The 21,447-nt window shown below is 37.9% G+C and overlaps 1 protein-coding gene across 3 annotated transcripts in view; it reads right to left on the bottom strand.

The window, feature by feature from the left end:
• rtkna (rhotekin a) overlaps window positions 1–21,447 on the bottom strand; it is an 82,779-nt gene that overhangs the window by 52,790 nt on the left and 8,542 nt on the right. Inside the window, exon 1 of one of the 3 annotated variants that reach the window (XM_084415240.1) lies at window positions 8,823–8,958. The exons of the other annotated variants lie outside the window; for them this stretch is intronic. Coding sequence (XP_084271366.1) covers window positions 8,823–8,921 — 99 coding nt within the window. The 5' untranslated portion in view covers window positions 8,922–8,958. Of the gene's footprint in view, window positions 1–8,822; window positions 8,959–21,447 lie in introns of those variants that run through there. 3 annotated transcript variants of the gene reach the window in all.

Raw genomic sequence — 21,447 nt, 5'->3', positions numbered from 1 at the left:
ACTGGAAACAAACTAAATCAAATCAAATCAAATAAATCAAACATTTTTTTTTCCAATTACAATTAACCGTTTGCTAACGTTATTTTATCATTGTTTAATATATTTTTTTGTCAAGTAAGTTTTATTGGAAGACAATTTAACATTTTTTTTTTACAATCTTACAGATGTCTCTTTACCAATAACACAATAATAATAATAATAATAAATAATAATAATAATTAATAAAATAAAAAAATTTAAAAAAAGAATATAAACAAACCATCCCATACCCGACCTGTTCACATTGACTTGAAAAGGTATGATGAAGGAATGTTAAAACATTACATTAACAAAAGATGCATTAATCCACAAGGTTTCCATCTAGATAACAGCTAAAAGGCTGCCAGATTTTGTCAAACTATTCTTTTTAATATTTTAATTTGGCAGTCAACCAATCATGAATTCAAATAGTACGGCCTATGCTGATGTGATGTTGACACATCCAACGTAAGTGAAATGCCCGTGCTCAGCTGTCAAGTCATCATAGGTAAGTTGTTGGCATTAACTTTTGGATCTCAGGAGTTTTTCCCGAGAATATGTCACCAACCATTAAAGTATTATGAAAATGAATGGCAGGTAATATCCAGCGTGGTGCGTGTTTTGAATCTAGTGAAAATTGCAGGTTAGTGTAGAACCGCTATTTAGGAAAAAATGAAACACCATGTTGTCAAAGTATTGTGGCACTTGCGTGTGTCATTACATTGTAAACATTTTCCCCAAATCAAGCTCAAATGGAGTTACAAGGTTTTTTCAAAAGGGAGAGTCTGAGATTTTTGTTTTGTCAGTCATTAATGGTCAAATTTGAGGCAGTTCAGCGTTAACTTACAGGTTACAAAGTTTATTATGTGGGCACCCCCTGCTGGCCTCACTAACACCTCTTCCAACAGCAACCCAGTTTTCCCAGGAGGTCTCCCATCCAGGTACTGACCAGGCTCAACCCTGCTGAGCTTCAGTGGGCAACCAGTCTTGGGCTACAGGGTGATATGGCTGCTGGGTGATAGGGATGCTGCACACTGGTGGTGGTTGAGGAGAGATTCCCTGATATGTTTGTAAAGCGCTCTGGGTGTACAGTAGTATATATGAAAGCGCTATATAAATGCTTCATTCATTCATTCATTCATTCATTCATTCATTCATTCAAAATAGTCTGTCCGTGAGCGCCACCAAGTTGTTCCTGGTCATGTGACCAAAAGCACAAATGTTATTGGTTGACCAGTTTTTATTCATAGTGCCAAGGAAGAGATTAGACTACCCCTCCGTAAAAAAATAAATAAAGCTGTCGCATTGACAACAAGCAAATGTTCATGTTGGTCAAGAAATTAAAATGTTTATCACACAATTTTTTCACATAATGGTCATTTTGTGAACAGGCCTTTTCCCACAGTCCTCTGTGTAAGAGGCAACGCGTATACCGCAACACCCATGGGTCTATGATGTATTGATACGGAAAGGCTTGTCAGTGAAATTGGATAGACAGAAAATCTTCCATTCTGTAAGAAACATATATGCCCATTAACTGAACTCCAATGGTGGAGATTCGACAGATTCAACAGCAGGTCTTATCTTAGAAAAATGAGGCTCATTTTCTAAAAGCACAACATCTAGAAAGCCTGAGCAGGGCAGCAAAGACGGGATAGGTAATAAAGTAAGCAGACAGGGTGAGAGATGGCGGTCTCCTCTAACACTCTGAATGCTGGGAGGTGTTTTCCAAAGGAAGCTGGCTTGAGTCGAGGCATTTGGCTGGTTCCTGCACACAGAGTGTCCATTCAGCCCTGTTCCTGACTACACCAAGGCCCAGGCCAGGAACGATAGAGGCTGTGCTGAGGCGTGGGTGACCAACTACAATGCCCTCTTTCACTACCAGCCTATGCCCTCCTCCCAATACCCCACCCCGCCTGGAGGGCATGAGGAGTGCCAGAGCCTTGTAGATACAGGGCCTAGTCATGAAAAAGACTCCTTGAAACCCAGTTTGTATGTTGAGAACTGGGTTATTTGAAAAGAAGCAAAGCAGTAGTGGTCATGTCTTGCTACATTTCTTGACATAAATCAATAAAGACATCTGTTGATGAATAACACTGAATCGTATGGCTCTGATATACTTCAAGCGAAATCGAAGAATGAACTGTTGTGACGTCATTGCGCAGTTCGTCTGACATTCGAAACGGCTTGGCATATGCAAATCGCTATGATTAGATGCTTTCTTAACTGCTGTTTTCTCACCGCTGACAATTTTGTTGTGTGTAAATTTTGTTACTGAGAGGAAAGCGCACAGTACATATTCATCTAAACTCTGCTCCCAGCAGTGTGGATGGTGTCACGATGTTCCCTATAACAGTAAACCAGTATGCTCAGCTATTTCGAACATCTACCCCTAAGCGAAGAACAAAAAAGAACTTCGTTTTAAGTATGTAAAAGCCTTTAAACCTCACAATCCATAACAAAGCTAGTTAAACACCTTTCCAGCTGAACCAATAGACTGAAAAGAAGACCTTGTTTTACTATGGATGAATGGGCAAACGACACAGTAAATGGCTCTGGCATGCGCACAATGATGTCCTCTAACCTTATGAACCCTGAAGAGAGTCACGTTTGGCTCGGGCTCACCGCTGGAGTTCATTCATCTCAACTAAATGCTAAACTAAGCTTAAACTAAGCATTCCAGAGTTATATTTGACAATGCTCGTGGATGTTCAAACAAAGAAATGGGTGGTGCGGTGACACTTCATATCCCACATTATACAGTTAAGAACTTGTTGGGAGGTAAAAACAAACGTCAAGAGTTGTCTACTATTGGGCCAAATGTGACACCTGTACCTGCTGATGTGTGGTGATTATCTGAGGTGGATTCAGGTCACACTGGGGTTTCTAGGTGAGGTGAGAGGTCTGCCCTTTCCCAAGCAATTTCATCATGCTCTGGCTGGAGTTCAAAGACCCACAGGACATCATGGGTGGAGGCCAGAGTTATGAGGTCCTTTTTTCTTGTGCTAACACAATAACATTCTTCTAGGGTCATTTTAGTTGCACAACATACCATAAGAAATTAACGTGAGCAGCAGGCATCATTCCTGCTGGGATGGACACACAAAGGCCACACTGATCCACCTGAGAGGAGGAACCCTGGTAAACACACTGCTGAGAGAGTATAGAGAGAGCTCTGTATCTGCTACAGATCCATGTAAACAAGCTGTGCGAACGGAAAGAGTGTTATTGACTCATTCCACAGAAAAGGCGAGAGGGAACTGTAGTGATATAAAGATCACATTGTTGCTTGATTATCATAATGCCCTTGAGCACATTCGAGAAATTGTCACATGGAATTAAAGCACTGTGAATTGCTTTGTTAGATGGCAAATAATGAATGATATAGATATATATATATATATATATATATATATATATATATATAAAATAAAATAAAATAAAATAAAATAAAATAAATGGCAAAGCTTAATTTTCACCAGTCATTACTTCGGTGTCACATGATCATTCAGAAATCATTCAAATATGTTGATTTGCTGCTCAAGAAACATTTCTTATTATCAATGTTGAAGCTGAGCTGCTTAATAGTTTTGAAACTGATAAAACATTTTCCCATGATTTTTTAATGAATATAAGTTAGCCATGTTATTTTAAACTAACTTTTGTATAAATACCTTTTTAAAATCACTTTTGCTCAATTGAATGCATCCTGAAAAGAATGTCCTTGTAACATTTTTTGATTTCTAGAAGTATTCTATTAGTTTACAGCTAGTGTGGTCATATTTACTAAGGTCTCGCATGTACCTCTATAGAAGTTCACAATCCCAGAAATGTGAAAAGAGACCATAATAATATTGGTTGAGCCAGCGTTGCTGTTGTCGGGCTAGACTGGATGCTCAAACAAACAGAACAATGTTTTTGAAAAAGAGGCACTGCACTCAGAAAAGAAAAATGCTTGTTCAAAGTACTTTGTTCAAATGTGCTTAAGCAACTTAATTCTTTACCTTTTTGTCACAAATTAAAGCTACAATATGCAAGAATTTTTTGCCGCTAGAGGGCGCTACATTCCAAACAACGGCGTAGCTTGATGACGATGTGAAGGAGCGTGGAATGATGGGAACTGTCGTTTTAAACTCCACCGTGGATGTAAATCAGTCAGACGGGAATCGAAAAATCATGTTCATGGATGAGGCTAAGTTCTTTTTTAATAATGACATGCTTTTGTGGCGAGGGGGGCGTGGTTCAGCGCGGTCTGTAATGGGAGAGAGAAGAGACGAGCAAGCAGGTCAAGTGCAAATGACGAACACCTGTGTCTTATTGCTGTGATCCGCGTGGAGAGACCGCTTTTAAGCCGCGTGCTGGAACGAGAGAGAGACTGAAGAGAAAATTGGACGCAGAGAAAGAAAACCGGTGGATCCGAGCTCTCATTTTTTAACTGTTTTGTGCCGTCGCGGTTGCCACGGTGAATGCGCGTTGTGCACGCCGACCCCTGTCTTCTTCCTTCCTGACTCTTGAACCTCATCACACTTTTATTTCATTAAAATGAATTAACCGCAAGAAAAGTAAGGTTTAATACTAAATTGGTTATCATAGATGTTACTGTATGTCTAATTCACTGTTGTGATAACGCTGCGCAGTTTTAGGTGTTCTAAACAATTGTTGTAAAAGTACATTCGAACATACCCACATTTTTGCCAAAATACTGATTAATCTTTATGTATAACACATGCTATATTTATTTACATGGCCATAAACACCAGACGTGATAAACAATGTCAATAAGCTAAACCCAAATCTAAAGCAATAATACTTCCCTTACATAAACATAACTATTAGCCTACCGAATGCTACATTTGGAAAATATAAAATTAAGCATGCTTTGTCGACAGAACCAGCTGCAATCGGTAAAGAATAATTGTGTTCCATAACGACTGCAAGAAACAAGCTAACGTTTGTTGCTTGATAGACGCTACAACTACAACTTCCGCATTTGTCCAGGACTCCACGCAGTACGAGCGGAAACCGAGGGTAACGCAGATATGACGCAATTGACTGGCGACTCCCAGCTCCCCCCTGCTCTAACGCCCCGTTTCCTTGGTTAAAATCACAATTTTCTCACGATTTAAAAATAGTTGGAAACATTTGGGATATTGTAAGTAATCAACTTAACAAAATATAACACTGGCCTTGAGATTACGGGATATTTTAATGCAAAATTCTTGCATATTGTACCTTTAATATGATTATGTTAAAGGTTGTATCAGTGATTTCAGGCTCAACATTTTTTTTATCACATTCATCTAATCTTTCCTAACGATCCGCTAGCTGCCCGCCCCATAAGCATGCCGTCAAAAAAACGCGTCTCTGTAGGCAGCCTAGGCTCTGAGATCTGCACACAAAAACAATTGGTTTCACCAACCACTCAAAACCAAAACAAATAGTGTTCCAACCAATCACCGACAGGGGGAGGGTGTTGTGAGGTTTTGAGCCAGCTTTTTCCTCAGCTCCGACTTCGCGTGCAGCCGTACACGAGCACAAAACATCACAACACCCACCCCCTGTCGGTGATTGGTTGGAACACTATTTGTTTTTGTGTGCAGATCTCAAAGCCTAGGCTGCCTACAGAGACGCGGTTTTTGACGGCATGGTTATGGGGCGGGCAGCTAGCCCGTTGGGATCGTTAGGAAAGATTCTATGAATGTGATCCTTTTTTGGGGGGCCTGAAATCACTGATACAACCTTTAAATCCACTTAAATTGGTAAAAATGAAGTTAATCATTTTGAGTTGGGACCACATGAATAATTTTTGTTGACATGACTAACTGTACAGTGGATCTGTAGTTCCCAGCATGCTTTGCGTGGGGATGCATTAGGAAAGTAGATGTGGAAATTAATTGTATGTGTTTTTCAGTAAAGAGAAAGACTTGTTAGTGCTTAAAGTTGAGTTATGTTGGAGATTTAGAAGTGTTTATGTTTTTTAGTTTTGTGATTGCATTGAGAATCATATGCAATATAGAGAGAGTGACCAAATGACCCATCACCCCTCAGGCAGGAACCGAAGAGCAAGGGCAAGCCACATTAAGCACTATGACTGAGCAATCACTGAGTCCTCACAAAGACATGTCCATATCTACAGCATGCTATTGGATGTGTGGTCAGGCAGTGTGTGTCAAGCAGAGATGACATCATACCAGCCAATTACTCTCATTAAGCTCAGCTATTTCCTGTTCCCATCACCCATCACTACAAGCAGGCTATGAATCACAGTTTTGCAGCAACAAAAGGTTGTGACGACACCGGGGAAGTGTTCTCCTGGTTTTCAGGAGACAGAGACATCGTAAAGGAAGGACACCAGAGGGATGTTCATGTAGTGCCAAGAATGTGGCTGCCTTGATTCTGAAATGGACTTGTTAAAACTTGAAAAACCTGACTGCAAATGCTAGCGCTAACAGTAGTCCCTAATCATTCAGAAAACCACAGGTTCCTGCCTCCGCAGCACTGGAGAATATATCACCCCCTTGAGCAAACTCTGGCTAAGCAAAATCATCTACCATTTTATGTTGTCAGACAGCCCAGAAAGATTTTCCTCTTTAAATTAATCTTTACAACAACAATGAGGTTCACAACGTCTTGTAACTGCCATCCAAAAGACACTGTTTAGAGGTTTTGAAGATTATAGGTCAAAGACCAAAATATGACGAAAATATATTTGTATTATTATCAATGTTAAACCAGTTGTGCCGTTTAGGCTAATACTTCTGTGGAAACTGTAATACATTTTTCAGGATTTTTTTGATGAATAAAAGGTTCAAAAGTATAGCATTTATTTGAAATAGAAATCTTTTAACATTATAACTGCACTGTCACTTCTAAGCAATACTGCATCCATGCTGAATAAATGTAACATTTATAGCTGTTGTTTTTCAGTATAGAAGCACATGAATATCTGTTATTGCCCCTCCCTCACATCTCTAATCGCTTCCATTGAAAGATACGCAACTTATGTGATACCACTATAACGAGCACAAAATGATAAATTAAGCATTAAAATATATTTAAAAGTCATGAAATTATTATGTTTTCATAATCAATCATTACCATCATGTCAAGTCCTCATGTCCAACACTAATTTAGAAGGAATCCAACCTGTCTACAGGAAACAAATTACTAAAGCTGCAGTGGGCAGCAATTTGCTAGATCATACAAAGAGTTCACTTTTTACATGAAGATCACATGAGCGATTGAATTTAAACACAGAGTCCCTTTCAAACTGACACAGGCTTGAAGCTAATTGACTTCTGAGAACTCAAGACTGCCAACTTTGAGATGCATGACCATGAAGTATTTAAATGCACCAGGAATTTATGAAGATGTCCTTCAGCTCAAAGAAAGCGCCTCCATGTCCTTTCATTATCTCAGGCTTCAAATTTAGGGTCACATTGCAGGAATAGTGAGTACATAATCTGTCTACTCGGCGAGGAGCACAGGCACCCTGGAGGAGTGAGGTGTGAGGTGTGATCTCAGCATGAGCGGTGAGAAGCCACCCAGTTTGGTCACCCACACAAAACCCCATAGAGCTCAGTGCAGCGACGGGGGCTGAGGCAGTGTTCAGCATGTCATTCAGTGAGATACTAGGCGTTCCTAACACACAACAGCTGCAGGACAAAAAGACGCCTAACGTGGACGTTTTTAAAATAAATAGTGGTATTTGATATGCACTTTGATATTTATCATATAGTTTATCCTGTGCCTCCTGCTTTCTAAGTAATAAATTAAAAATGTACACCATTAACCACTGCCTACTTAGTAAATCAGTATAAGGGGTCTCTGCCACATAACACTAAAGTCTTGAAGGAAGAAAGGGGCTTTTTTCCACGCTTCTCTTGACTTTAACATATGGTATCTGTATGTTCACAATGATAATATCACCAAGTGTGCAAATGTTTCCAAAGATAAGGCCAGTCAAATGAAGTCTCAGTGGACGCACTTGCAAAAGAGCTCACATTAATTTGAAAAAATTTTCATGATACTTATGAGTTCAGGCACGGAACACCGACGAATTCACAAACCAGGCAATAAGGTCCAACAACACACACTTTCATCCCATGAGACTGTCTTGTGCGATTGCAGCTGCAGAGCAGGACCATTTGAGAAATAGTGCCGCCGCTTCTCTGTTTTAAGCATTACTGCCAAGACTGAACACAACACACCAAACTAACATGAGTAATCAAACACATTGTACAGGGTGGGCCATTTATATGGATACACCGTAATAACATGGGAATGGTTGGTGATATTAAAGTCCTGTTTGTGGCACATTAGTATATGTGATGGTCACCACCCATCTTGAGGAGTTTGCCCCCTCACATATACTAATAAACAGGACTTTAATATCACCAACCATTCCCATGTTATTACGGTGTATCCATATAAATGGCCCACCCTGTACATCAACGTCATTGTAAGAGCATTTAGATACAACTTCACCACACAGGAAAACTGAGCAAGACCATATAGGCTAAGTAATCTCTCACACCTCAGTACAAAACGTATTTGATTAGATCTTCACAGACTTTTTAAATCTTGACTTTAGGCCAAGCTAAGATTTTTTATTTCATAGCAGAGCAATGACATGTATTCTTAGTTATTGTATTTGGAAAGCACTTGCTATAGAAATAGTTTGTATGATTTGTTTATTGCATTTTAATATCTGATTTAATTAAAGGGCAAATAACAAAATTCAGACCTACTTCAGATGCCAAAGGAGGAATAAATATCAAGCCAGATTATGAGAAGACCTTTACCTTTAAACTCAGGGCAATCTGACGAATGTAGATCATATTGAGATCCTCCAAAATACGAAGTTTTTCCTCCATGTCAGCGAGTCTGTCTATGGGCATCATTCAAGATGAATACAAGCTCCTGATTTAAAGTTCAGTCTCCCAATGCTCTTCAAACCATCAATGTGTCTTGAGAGTTGACAAACATTATCGGAAGACAGGAAGAAGTTGACGAGTAGGCTATATGAATCACGACCCAAACGCATCCAAATCCAACAGGGTATCCAAGAAAATAGTTTTCACGTCACAGAGCAGATGTGTCTGGAAACAACAGTTAATGAGATGTAAATAACATGAAATATAACTGAAGGCACCTAAAAATAAAGTCAGGAGTAGAAAGCTCTCTCCGCAAACTCGCCCAGCTGCTGTACACGACACTCCAAGCGTCCGCGCGTCTATTTGCCTCCACAACAAAAGCGAGTGAGTACAGTAAAGAGACGCTCTCTACTGCATAAAAAGGACTTTCTTAAAACCCTCAAATCATGTTCTCTCCATCCCGTCAGTATAATGGGTCATTTACATGCAGTTTCTTTCTTTGCGTCCCTCTGTCCTGATGTGAGTGTGTCTGTGCTATATGGCAGGACTTTCCCCACAAAAGGGCATCAGCGCGCGTGGACCGACTGTACCGCCTCATTCACCATTCAGCTCACAACACTACAGCACAAGCAGCGCGAGAGAGAAACTACACGCCCTTCATAAACAAGTACCCGAATATCTATTCAGTAATCGCAAAAGCCTTCACATCATTCAGAATGGGGATAAAAAAAAAAAAAACGTAAAATATACGGCCAAGAAATCCGGCTCTATAAATGGCAAAATAGGCTGAGTTATTGGTGATTCAACCCTATTACCCAAGTTACGGGAAAAAATAAAAATAAAAATATAATAATAATAATAATAATTATTATTATTTTATACACACATATATACATATATAGGCTACATACACACACACACACACACACACACACACACACACACACACACACACACACACACACACATATACATATATATATATATATATATATATATATATATATATATATATATATATATATAGAAACAATTTAAAAATAAATATATAAAATAATTGAATAAATTATTATTATTAGGCTATTATTATTATTATTATTATTATTATTATTATATGGGAAATTATATGACTACACAAACCACATCCTTTGGTCTGAAGCTTGCCCCTATAAAGTGACAGCTTAGTTCTGGCATTCCGGTTAATTGTGGCATCTGGTTAATTCTTATGTTTGTTTATTTATTTATTATTTTTTATTATTTCCTGTAAAAATTCCAAAACCACACAAATCAATCTGCATACATTTGTAAAGCGGGCTAAATAATGCAAATACTATATGAACGGTTTTTGTTGTTTTTTAAACAGCTGAGCATAGTATTTATTTAATTGGAATGTTTGTATGAGCTAGGTTTCTTTTTCTCTTTTTAAGTTGTTGCTATTCTTGTTTGTTCTCTTTTGTTTTCTTTGTCATAATATATTGAAAAACTCAATAAATATCATTACTTTATATATATAAAAATATCAGACCCTAATTTGTACCTGTATGTAAAGTTCCTCAAATGAAACCTCTTGACTGCTTCAGGAACATGTGTCTGCATGCTGCCTTAGCTGGAATATATACGAACATTAAAGGGTATCTCGCCAAAATGCAACATTATATAGATAAGCATAATTAGAATGGAAACGCCACTTTTAAGTTTGACCGTATTTTCGTTTTCGGTCAAATTGCCTTTTGAATACAGTCAAACTTAAAAGTGGAGTTTCCATTCTAATTATGCTTTTAAACGAAAGTTTGCCTCGGGTAGATGAACAAAAACACCCAAGGTTGCATTTTGGCGAGAGTTACCCTTTAACTATAGGAAACAAAGGGTCCATCTGTCCGCACAATGAGAACAGTGCTTTGTCTGGGTAACTGCAGTCTGCCTAATACTTTCCACATAATGATGGCATCCAGCTTCATAAATTCAACACAATTAGTCATCGTGATTGTCAAGCAGTGGTTTATTGACCCTTTCACCGGTCAAGTAATACATTTATTGGAAGGCATACTACTAAAATATTTCATACAGTGGATAATGCGTGTTAGTAGGGTATCAATTTTTAATATATGCTCAATAATTTAAAATGCCACAGTTCAATGTCAGACTCAAAGATTCCTCTCACTGAAGGGAGTAAGAATCAATCAGAGCAAACAGGACTTACATTTACAATACAGACGTCTTGTGGTCTCTACTACAATTCTTGTTTCTTTCTTTTTTTATGCATCTGTTTGGATATTGGCAACCTTAAAAGGAAAATTTAATGATGTTTCATTAAGAGTCTTTCAGTCTAAGTTACTATAAGAAAACCGTATCCTATTGAATTTGTGTAACTAGCCCATTCAGTTTCTTTATATGACCCTAATCTGATAGGTAATGAAGTCCGATTGACATTTGATTGACACAAAAATAATACAATAAGTGAAAATACGTATTAAATATTATGCACTATAACAAACTCACAGGTTTTCAAACTCCAGAGTCACTTTCGGCTGAAACAAGAACACACAATGGGAAACACAGAGACGTGATTTGTTATTTTCCCAAGACGGAGATAGAAGAAAAAAAAAAGAAAAAAAAAAAGACTGCAAAATGTGGGCTCCAAGGGAATGGTACTCAGTGTTTGTGAAAGCAAAGTGGACACAGAGGTCTTGGCTCTGTGAAAAAAAATACTATGGAAGTCAATGGGGTCCATCAACTGTTTGGTTACCAACATTCTTCAAAACATCTTCTTTAGAAATAAATAAATTCATACAGGTTTGAAACAACTTCATGTTCATGTCTTTCTTTCTTCAGTGGAAAAGAAATTCATTTTTTTGAGGAAAACATTTCAGGATTTTTCTCCACATAATGGACTTCAACTGTAACTATCGAATGGGACTATCACCACAGAAAATTGTGCAGAAGATGTGGCCATGAAATGCAAGCAAGTACAAAATTTATTTGATGTGTTAATGAGCACTCTGGACCTTTAACAAGGGTTTGACAATTGTTTATGAATGTACAAAATCTGTAAAATTTCAAAGATCAAAATGCACGATTGTCTCCCAAAAGAAAGAACCGATTCTGAACTGCCTGAAACGAGTTGTCATTCCATTCTTGTTTCCTGCATGAACCTACATAGGTTTGTAACAATTTTGCATAATGCCTATGGTCAGCCAATGGTCTTTATTGGTTGCCCGCGAACAATGTCTACTTTGACCCACCCTCAAACACTAGTTGCAGCTGAGCCCTGGAAGACTTTGGTTCCTGTTGTCGTCATGTCGAGAAGACACTGTTTTCTGTGCTGCGAAAGCAAATCCACTTTGCATGCATTTCCAAAGGAAATTGATACGGCCGTCTGACCAATCAGAGCAGAGTAGGCTCTCAGAAAGGAGGGGTTTAGAGAGACTGAATCCTGTATCTAACCGTTTCAGCACTGTGAGAAAAGGGGTGATGTGCAATATTTATTATGAGAAACTTTGTGTTTTTTTTTACCTTGAATGCATGTAAAAAATATTGCAGGGGAACTTTGTAAAATATTGTAGGAGAATATTGTATTGGGAGCTTTTAAAATAGCATAATAGGGCCAATTTAAATTCAGGATGGGTTGGTGAACCCACATATGATTTGACTGTTTTCAGTAGCATCTTTACAAATATGGTGTGAAGTGAAAAGGAACCTCTGACAGGCCTTTGTTCCTCAGCGGATGTACTGAAGCATATATAGGGAGATTTCCCTTTCCCAATCAAGAATAAGGGACTAGAAACGGCTTCTTGTTTGGGTGGCCAGTGTGATAAAGCTGGTGCTGCTTAGGTGGCAAGAAGAAGGAATTTGACAGGGTGGAGTAAGGAAATGCCATACTGAAGTTACCACAACACTTCAGGTTTGCTATACACTTAAATCTAGTGAAAGGAAGTATTGTGACAGGGGGAAAATGCTCTTTTTTAAAACCACACTTATTCAAGAGTTTTTACACCCTTTAAAAGATAAGTGAATAAAGACAGCTCATGTTGTGTTTTTAATTCATGCGGTTTGAAGTTCAGTCAGGGCACATCTGTGAGACAAACAGAGGGAAGGGCAAGGCCTCTGAAGGGCTGCTAACCACTACAAAGAGCCTCAGCTGCTACCCAGCCCCATCTCAAACACTGAGTGCAAACCACAAGAAACAGAAAGAAGAGGCCCGTGCACTGTAAACACACACAAACACGTTGCGTTTTCATGTTTTATGGGGACTTTCCATAGACATAGTGATTTTTATACTGTACAAACTGTATATTGTATCCCCTTACACTAACCCTACCCCTAAACCCATCGCAGAATACTTTCAGCATTTTTACATTTTCAAAAAACATCACTTAGTATGATTAATAAGCCGTTTTCCTCACGGGGACCAAAAAATGTCAGATAAATTTCAGATAGCCACCTTATTGTGTGGGCATTTTGTCTCCATAATGTAGGGTTTACCAGGAGACACAGACACACACAGATTTCAGGAGAATAATGGTGTATATTTAATCAGATACTATGAAACAAACTCACCTGACAAGGTGAGTTTCCTGTGTTGTCGCATTTTGTCTTGAGGTAGATTTCCCCTACGAACCTAACTTAAGTTAACCTGGGACATCTCCAGTCGACGCTTACGAATTTATCCTCTAGCACATCTCCAGTCGACGTCAGCTGAGTCGGACGACGTCTCGCCCTTATGAACCTTTTCACTTGCGAATAAGGTCTCTAGTGCTCCACTTGCCGGCTGCACAGCAGTAACCAGACAGACTCCAAACAATGGCTTTGAATATGCTTTAATCACGGCCCGGAGGATCTCGCACCTCTTTCAGAGAATTGGCCTCAACAACAGTTTTTATAGAACAGCAGAATGGCAAATGTGACATGATTCAATACATCATTTTGTTCCCAATATGTGTGGTTCTATATATGTATACTAAAGCAAATTTGGATTTACTTCAGCTGGTTGCAAGAGTCATGGAGTTAAAAATGTTTCCTAATTTATTATATTCAACACACACTAACTTTGGCCCAAGTGTTAGGGACATTTAGTTTTCAAAAGTATACACGTGTTAATCGTTCAAGAAAAATGAATATTAGCTATGTTTAAATACAAATAAAAAATTTCCTTCACACTCTACTATAAAGTTAATTTATTTGCTTTATTGGAGGTGAATATCATGCCATGCAGTTTGATAACAGGCCAGCAAATGGCTCACCCCACACACAAGGAAACAAAGGAAAATGTTATGAAAATTTGTTTCATAAATGAATAGATTTGACCTGCATGCGGATTCAAGTTGTGCTACATTGTATTTATACAACGTTACTCATCAGTTACTCATTAGTTTATCTTAAAATGGTTATAACAACACAATACAAAACAAAACCACATTTGTACATTTAAACAAAACCAAAAGAACATTTAACATCATGGAGTTACTGGCTGTCACTTGTTGCTGTACATTGAGTCTAGAAATAAGATTTCTGAGCCCAGATTTCTATCCTTAAAGTTTTGGTTCTTTGGGGTCTCCAGAACTTCCTGTCTGCTCTGAGCTGCTGCCAGTGTCACTGTGCTGCTAACATGCTCCACATGTCCACGGGCAGTGAGTTTCTCTAGGCTCATCAGCTCCCTGGAGACGTTTCATTTCTAAAGTCAGCTGCAGCCCGTGTGATCTGGACCCCGTCCCAGGACCCCTCCATTGCCAACAAATCAACCCTCTCTCTCTCTCTCTCTCTCTCTGTCTCTCTCTGTCTCTCTCTGTCTCTCTCTCTGTCTCTCTCTCTCTCCTCTCTCTCTCTCTCTCTCTCTCTCTCTCTCTCTCTCTCTCTCTCTGTCTCTCTCTCTCTCTCTCTCTCTCTCTCTCTCTCTCTCTCTCTCTCTCTCTCCTCTCTCTCTCTCTCTCTCTCTCTCTCTCTCTCTCTCTCTCTCTCTCTCTCTCTCTCTCTCTCTCTCTCTCTCTCTCTCTCTCTCCTCTCTCTCTCTCTCTCTCTTGATTTGATTCACGGACTCAATTTCAACAGTACTTTCATGGGAAATTAATGTTTATTTATTGCGCAGAGATTTTCAATTAGACGACACGCATCAATATCAGCAAAAAAAAAAAAAAAAAAAAAAATCAAGAGTGTTTGTAACACTGTTCATTAGTGCCCATTAATAATGTGATTGAAGTACAGCATGTCAGAGAGAAGGATCAATGTGTTGATGCTTATAGCTGGTAAGCCATTGACTTGTAATGTCTTCAAAAAAGAGCAATGTCTCCCCCTAAAGGACAATTATAAAAACATTATTCAACGCACTGGTTGAACTTTATGTAAATAAAGAACAATATGTCTCAGATTCATTGCCTAACGCATGAGCTAACCAAATTAGCAACGAACCACATTTTACAGCAATAAAAGGTCAAATAAAGCAGTAAGGCCGGGCCATAGCAGCGGAGAACAGGGCGCCAGTGTTTTTATGTTTCTGTTTAGTGAGGTTTTCTCTCCAGTGAGGGAAAAAGCAGCTGTCCAGGAGAGAGAGAAAAGTCGCAGACACACGACAGTCGCATGTGGAAACATCACTCTAAACTCAGAACAGTAAACTATTGCCACACCAGACAGCCCAAACATTATAGCAGCTAGGGTTATTTACAAGAAGAGTAAACTGAGGTTATTTTAATCAGTCAGTTGTCATCCAGAATATGCTTTCCAGCTTTAAAAAAAAAAAAAAAAAGCAACAACTGCATGAACAATCTTATTTGAGCATCCATGGGGGTTTAACAGCGTATTTATTTGTGTTATTTGTTCAGATCCTTTAACATTAGCCTACAACTATCTCCTTGGCATGCAGTACTACATGTTATATAACATTATATAATAGTTGAGCTAAAGTTACCTAAAAAGAAAGGGAGGTGAAGACTTAAAAACATCGGGATACCTAGAATTTAATCAATTGTATTCTATTGTACCTTCATATGAAAACATCTTCCTAATGTAGGCTAATAGATCAAGTCTGCAATCTGAACACATGTAAAGGTAAATCAATCTCCAGGTGTATCAGTTTCTCAATCATCAAGCCCCAAAGGTTTAGATATACATAACCTTGGGTTAATGGTTGAGTCACTTCTGTCTCACTTCTGACTAAAACAGCTCATGCAAGATGAGTCAACTGGATCTGGATGAGAGAAGTAAAGTCATAGTTCTCACACTTTGGACTTTACATTACATAATTCTACTTTCTCTGACATCATGAGAAAGACTGCCGTACAAATGCTGTGAATAGTAAGGGAAAATCTTGTCTTTCTGATGGAAAACAAGACAAGAATAATCTAACAATGAGTTAAATTGGTCTTACAGCAGTTGTGATCCAATCGTCCTGGCACGCCACCTTATTATCAGAGTAAATTTAGTGCTCTTAGAAGAGCATTTAGAAGCCCATGAGAGGGAGTTCTCAAAATACACCAAGAAGTGTGTTAATGACATAGATGAAAATACTCTCATGATGACAATGGGATTGAGTTGAATCTATTTATTTCACCAAAGTCACCTTTCAGAGGATGTACCAGAAGAGGAATAGTTTCCTCTTTCTATTGGTTCATGCCATGCATTTTTTATGTTGGTTTGTTGGGGTCTGGGCTCTAATAATAACAGCTGCTATACCAATTACATTTACATTTATGCATTTGGCAGACGCTTTTATCCAAAGCAACTTACATTGCATTTCAAGGTACACATTACATTCTTATCAGTTATTTTTTCCGATCAGTTCAGTTCCAATTACTATAGAACATAAAAAAAAAGACAAAAATATGATTAAAATAATATAAAATAACGTGTTTTTTTGGTCACAATAAGGTGCAATATGGACAAGGTTAAGCTACATATAACATTTGAATATTTCAGGTCATTTTTTGAAAGAAATTAATACGTTTATTCAGCAAGGACATTAAATTGATCAAAATGTTACAAAACATTTTTCAAATTCCTTGTATCAATATTTTAAATAAATGCTGTTTTTAGATTGAAAGAATCCTGAAAAAAAAAAAAAAAGTTTCACCGTTTCCACAAACATTAGCCTAAGCATCACAGCTGTTTTCAACATTGATAATATTAAGAAATGTTTCTTAGAAAGCAGCATATCAGAATGATTATGAAGGATCATGTGACACTGAAGACTAGAGTAATGGCTACAAAAAAAAACAAATCAGCTTTGCCATAATATATATATATATATATATATATATATATATATATATAAATAAAAGTACAATTAATTATAATTTTCGCAAATATTACTGTTTTTACTGTATTTTTGATCAAATAAATGCAGCTTTGGTGAACATAAGTATATAATTTAAATCTTCCGACTATAGGCTACATTTTACATTTATCAAAAAAGTAAAAAAGTGCTTTAATGCACAGAACAAGAGAGGGAGGAGTGCTGATAATACAACAGAACAAGTAATGAGGAAACTTACAAATGAGGAAAACACAAGCATTGCAAGTGCTCCAGTGGCCTAGACACAGTGCCGGAGCACAAAACTAGTTAATAAATGTTAACAAATACCAGACATTCTCAAAGTGTGTGGACACACAAACCAACCTCCCGCTGACTCTGCTTTAAAGTGATTCGGCCAGAAATAAATTAAGATTGAAGATCATTAAACTCTCACTGTCACTGTCCAGCCTAGGAATGGCCGCAACCGACTGAAGGCAGATAATCTAAGAGAGTTCTAGAAAAGAGACATTTTAATCTTGTCATTGTGGAACAAAAATACTCAAATACTGGCTTAGGAGTACAGACAGCATTAAAGCTCAACAGATCAGGGTGGAGAGTATGAGGATTAATGCTATGTTTAGCTGCTGAGGGCATTGTGAGAGAAACGTCAGAAGTTCATGGGTGCCAGTTTGGTGTCTGAAGTCACACTGAGCATGTTAGCACATTATTGACACGAGGTCTTTGTTCATATGACATCTGCGTGTTACATACTCTAGCAGCCTGAGTCAATCCCACAAGAGTGTTTTGCACAGGTGCTCATGTATAGTGTTGTTTTAGTGAGCCAGCTCTGTGATGTGAACACTATTACACATACAGGTATGTAATGGTTTGGACCGCATCCAGCAGTGACGTACAGTACAGTGTCTGTGTGAGACAGCTGTGCTCGTCATCGCTTTTAGAGTACAACCACAATGCTGTGCTCAACCCACACATAGTCGGACTGAGTTTCACGGACGAATAGAAAGACGGGCGAAAGGGCAGATTCCATCAAGTCCACAGGGTAAAACACAATGAGAACCTCAAACTGTTTACAATTTCACTGTTTACTCGGATCATTTCCTAGATTCACAGACCCATGAACACTCAGCAATGTTGCGGAATAACCAACTAAATGTAGTGTGACACTATCAACTACATTTTTAGAACAGTGAAGGTGCAGTTCAGCTGTTTTCAAAACAATGTTGTTTTTTCAGTAACAAGCTAAAGAAATCCTGAAAAAAAAAATTGTGTTTTTACAAAAATATTAAAGGGTTAGTTCACCCAAAAATGAAAATTCTGTCAGTAATTACTCACCCTCATGTTGTTCCAACCCCGTAAGACCTTCGTTCATCTTCGGAACACAAATTAAGATATTTTTGATTAAATCTGAGCGCTGTCTCACTCCTCCATATGGCTTCTAAGGGAATGAAACTTGCTGGCCCAGAAAAGTTATTAAAGAGATCGTTAATATAGTCCAAGTGACTACAGTGGCTCAATCTTAAGTTTATCAAGCGATGGAAATACTTTTTGTGCGCAAAAAAAACAAAAATAACGACTTTATTCGACTATTAATTTCCTTCTCTCTGGGCCTCGAGTGAATTCACATAGTGTAACAGCGTAGCGCGTCTGTGTTGTACGTCACCACGTAGGCTCACTATTGGCCGACGCTTGTCATGTGTGTGATGCGTGTGACGTACAACACAGAAGCGCTGCGCTAAAACACTACGTGAACCAACTCGAGGCCCAGAGAGAAGGAAATGAATAGTGGAATAAAGTCGTTGTTTTTGTTTGTTTTTGCGCACAAAAAGTATTCTCGTCGCTTGATAAACTTAAGATTGAGCCACTGTAGTCACTTGGACTATATTAACGATCTCTTTAATTACTTTTCTGGGCCAGCAAGTTTCATTCCCTTAGAAGCCTATGGAGGAGTGATCCAGCTCTCAGATTTCATCAAAAATATCTTAATTTGTATTATGAAGATGAACGAAGGTCTTACAGGGTTGGAACAACATGAGGGTGAGTAATTACTGACAGAATTTTCATTTTTGGGTGAACTAACCCTTTAAGCAGCACCACTGTTTTCAACATTGACAAGAGATGTTTCTTAAGCAGGAAATCAGAATGATTTCTGAAGGATTATATGACAAATTCAGCTTTGCTGTAACATTAATAAATTATAATTATTATAAATTCTAAATTATTTTAAGTGTATTTAGTCTAAAGTAGTCTAAAGTATTTTACATTTTGTTTGCAGAACAAAATATATATGTTTTTATTGAACACTGATGGAGCAACAGATTTTGAATGAATATAAATCTTAAAAGTGGTTTGTTTGTTTAAAAAGGATTTCAAGGATCAGCCAAATTTCCACATGCATCATCAAAAGCGATAGTTAAGAAAAGTGCTGAGCTGAATTTTTGTGCCATCTAGTGGTTTAAAAGAGAATGAAGTCAAATGCGTCTTCTACCCCCGGTGCGCCTTTAGCTCCATGTATCCTAATAATTATTGTTTATTTTTTTATTTTTCAAAGTTGAACAAAATGGAAGAAGTAGCCTATAGCTGTATTTGTGTAAGGGAATAATCAACTCACTGTCTGTCCTCTCACTCCCGCATAAAATCTTTGTGAATCATTGTTCAAAGTGATCCATCTAAACAAATGCATTCACTAAATCAAAACTTCCTAGCGTACAAAATACAGAAAATGCTTATTTGGTGCTAAAGAAACATTTCTTATTATTATCAATGTTGAAAACAGTTGTGCTGCTTAATATTTTTTTTTAACTGGATATGTTTTTTTTCAGGATTTCTTTTCTCTAACTTTTGTGCCTAAAAAAGCTGCTCTGATTGTGAAAATAAATATAAAAGGCATATATCATCTGATTTATATTTAAAAAGATACTGCCCCCTTATATAGTTTCAATGTAGTTAGATGTGCCAAACTAAAACCTTTTCAAAAGGTTAGCTTAGCATCACTGCAGTTGAACTGCTTTAACAGTTTCAAAGTAGTTTCCCCAACTGACACTCTCACACACTAAAATGTTTAAGAGGATGGAGTTTATGAAAAAGCATCCACTTTGAGGATTAACTCTCTTATGACACAAACACAAGCAACTAGAAATAGTATAATAACAGTGGTTGTTGTTATAACAGTGATCACTTCAGGGCTGTGTGTGGGCATGCAATTGCCAAAGAGAGTGTGACTCACATCCTTTTTTCTAGACAGACAGGTACGCATGAATGAAGTGAATCCCCTCAAGCTGAATCCAGTTGATTAAGAAACAGTTAATGACGTAATAGCAAAAGTCTGGGCCTCTACATTGTCTCATCCCTCTTTGTCTGGAAGATGTTCCTTCAAGCTACAAGACAAACACTCAGCCTTCTAAAAAGAGCAAGGTTAAGCATTATATAATGCCAGAGTCATTTAGATAATGAAACCCTGCCTTTAAATAAAAAAAAAAAAGATATCAATCTGAATTAGGTTCTGTTTTTTTGTTTTTGTTATTTGACTGTAGCTGCAAGAAGCTGCTGGAGGCCGAGTAAAAACCAACATATGGCAATGATTTCAGCATTAGTCTGCACATACATTTAACTGTCCGGGTGTTGATGCACGTTTGGAAACGATGACAGAATTGAATTAAATGTGTCTTGCTAACAAGTGACACGTTTTATTATTAACACTAAAATACATTTTAAATTATCAGACCACTTATGAGTGCACATTCACATAGTTACAAATGTCTTGAAACATTAAACAGACAGTCAGTATGTGTGAGAGGATGGACCACTTCAATAAAAGTGAAAAGGAGAAATAAAAATTCTCACTGTGGTGGATGTACAACTAGAAGCCAATCGGTTCATTGATAGAGTCTGTTTATTCTACAATGTTACAGCATGATTAGAGCTAAAGCAGCAACATTTTTCATACCATTGTTCTCTTTGCTTTGGAACAATATACATTCTGGGAAGCACTATACAAATTAAACTGAACTGAAGACATCACAGAAACATCCCACTGAGAGAGAAGAACATTCATCTAACAGAAATTCTGAAATTAAATGAAACATTGATTTCTGTGGTTGTGATGTAATTCGGGAGATACGAGTAATCTGCCTAACAAGGAAAAACATCACATGACATTTGTGTGAATAATGCCCATGTCAGGTCTGCACAAGTGAGATAAGATAAAAGTGGACTGGACTTGATCTTGATGTCCTTGAGCACAAGATCCTGGGTTGAGTCCTGAACTATTTGACATCCTGCTGTTGGTGAACATCTGAGCCTCAAATTATTTTT

This window comes from Rutilus rutilus (assembly GCF_951802725.1).
Source record: "Rutilus rutilus genome assembly, chromosome: 7".
NCBI lineage: Eukaryota > Metazoa > Chordata > Actinopteri > Cypriniformes > Leuciscidae > Rutilus > Rutilus rutilus.
The sequence above is the reverse complement of the archived record's forward strand: the minus strand, read 5'-3'. Positions and strand labels throughout refer to the sequence as shown.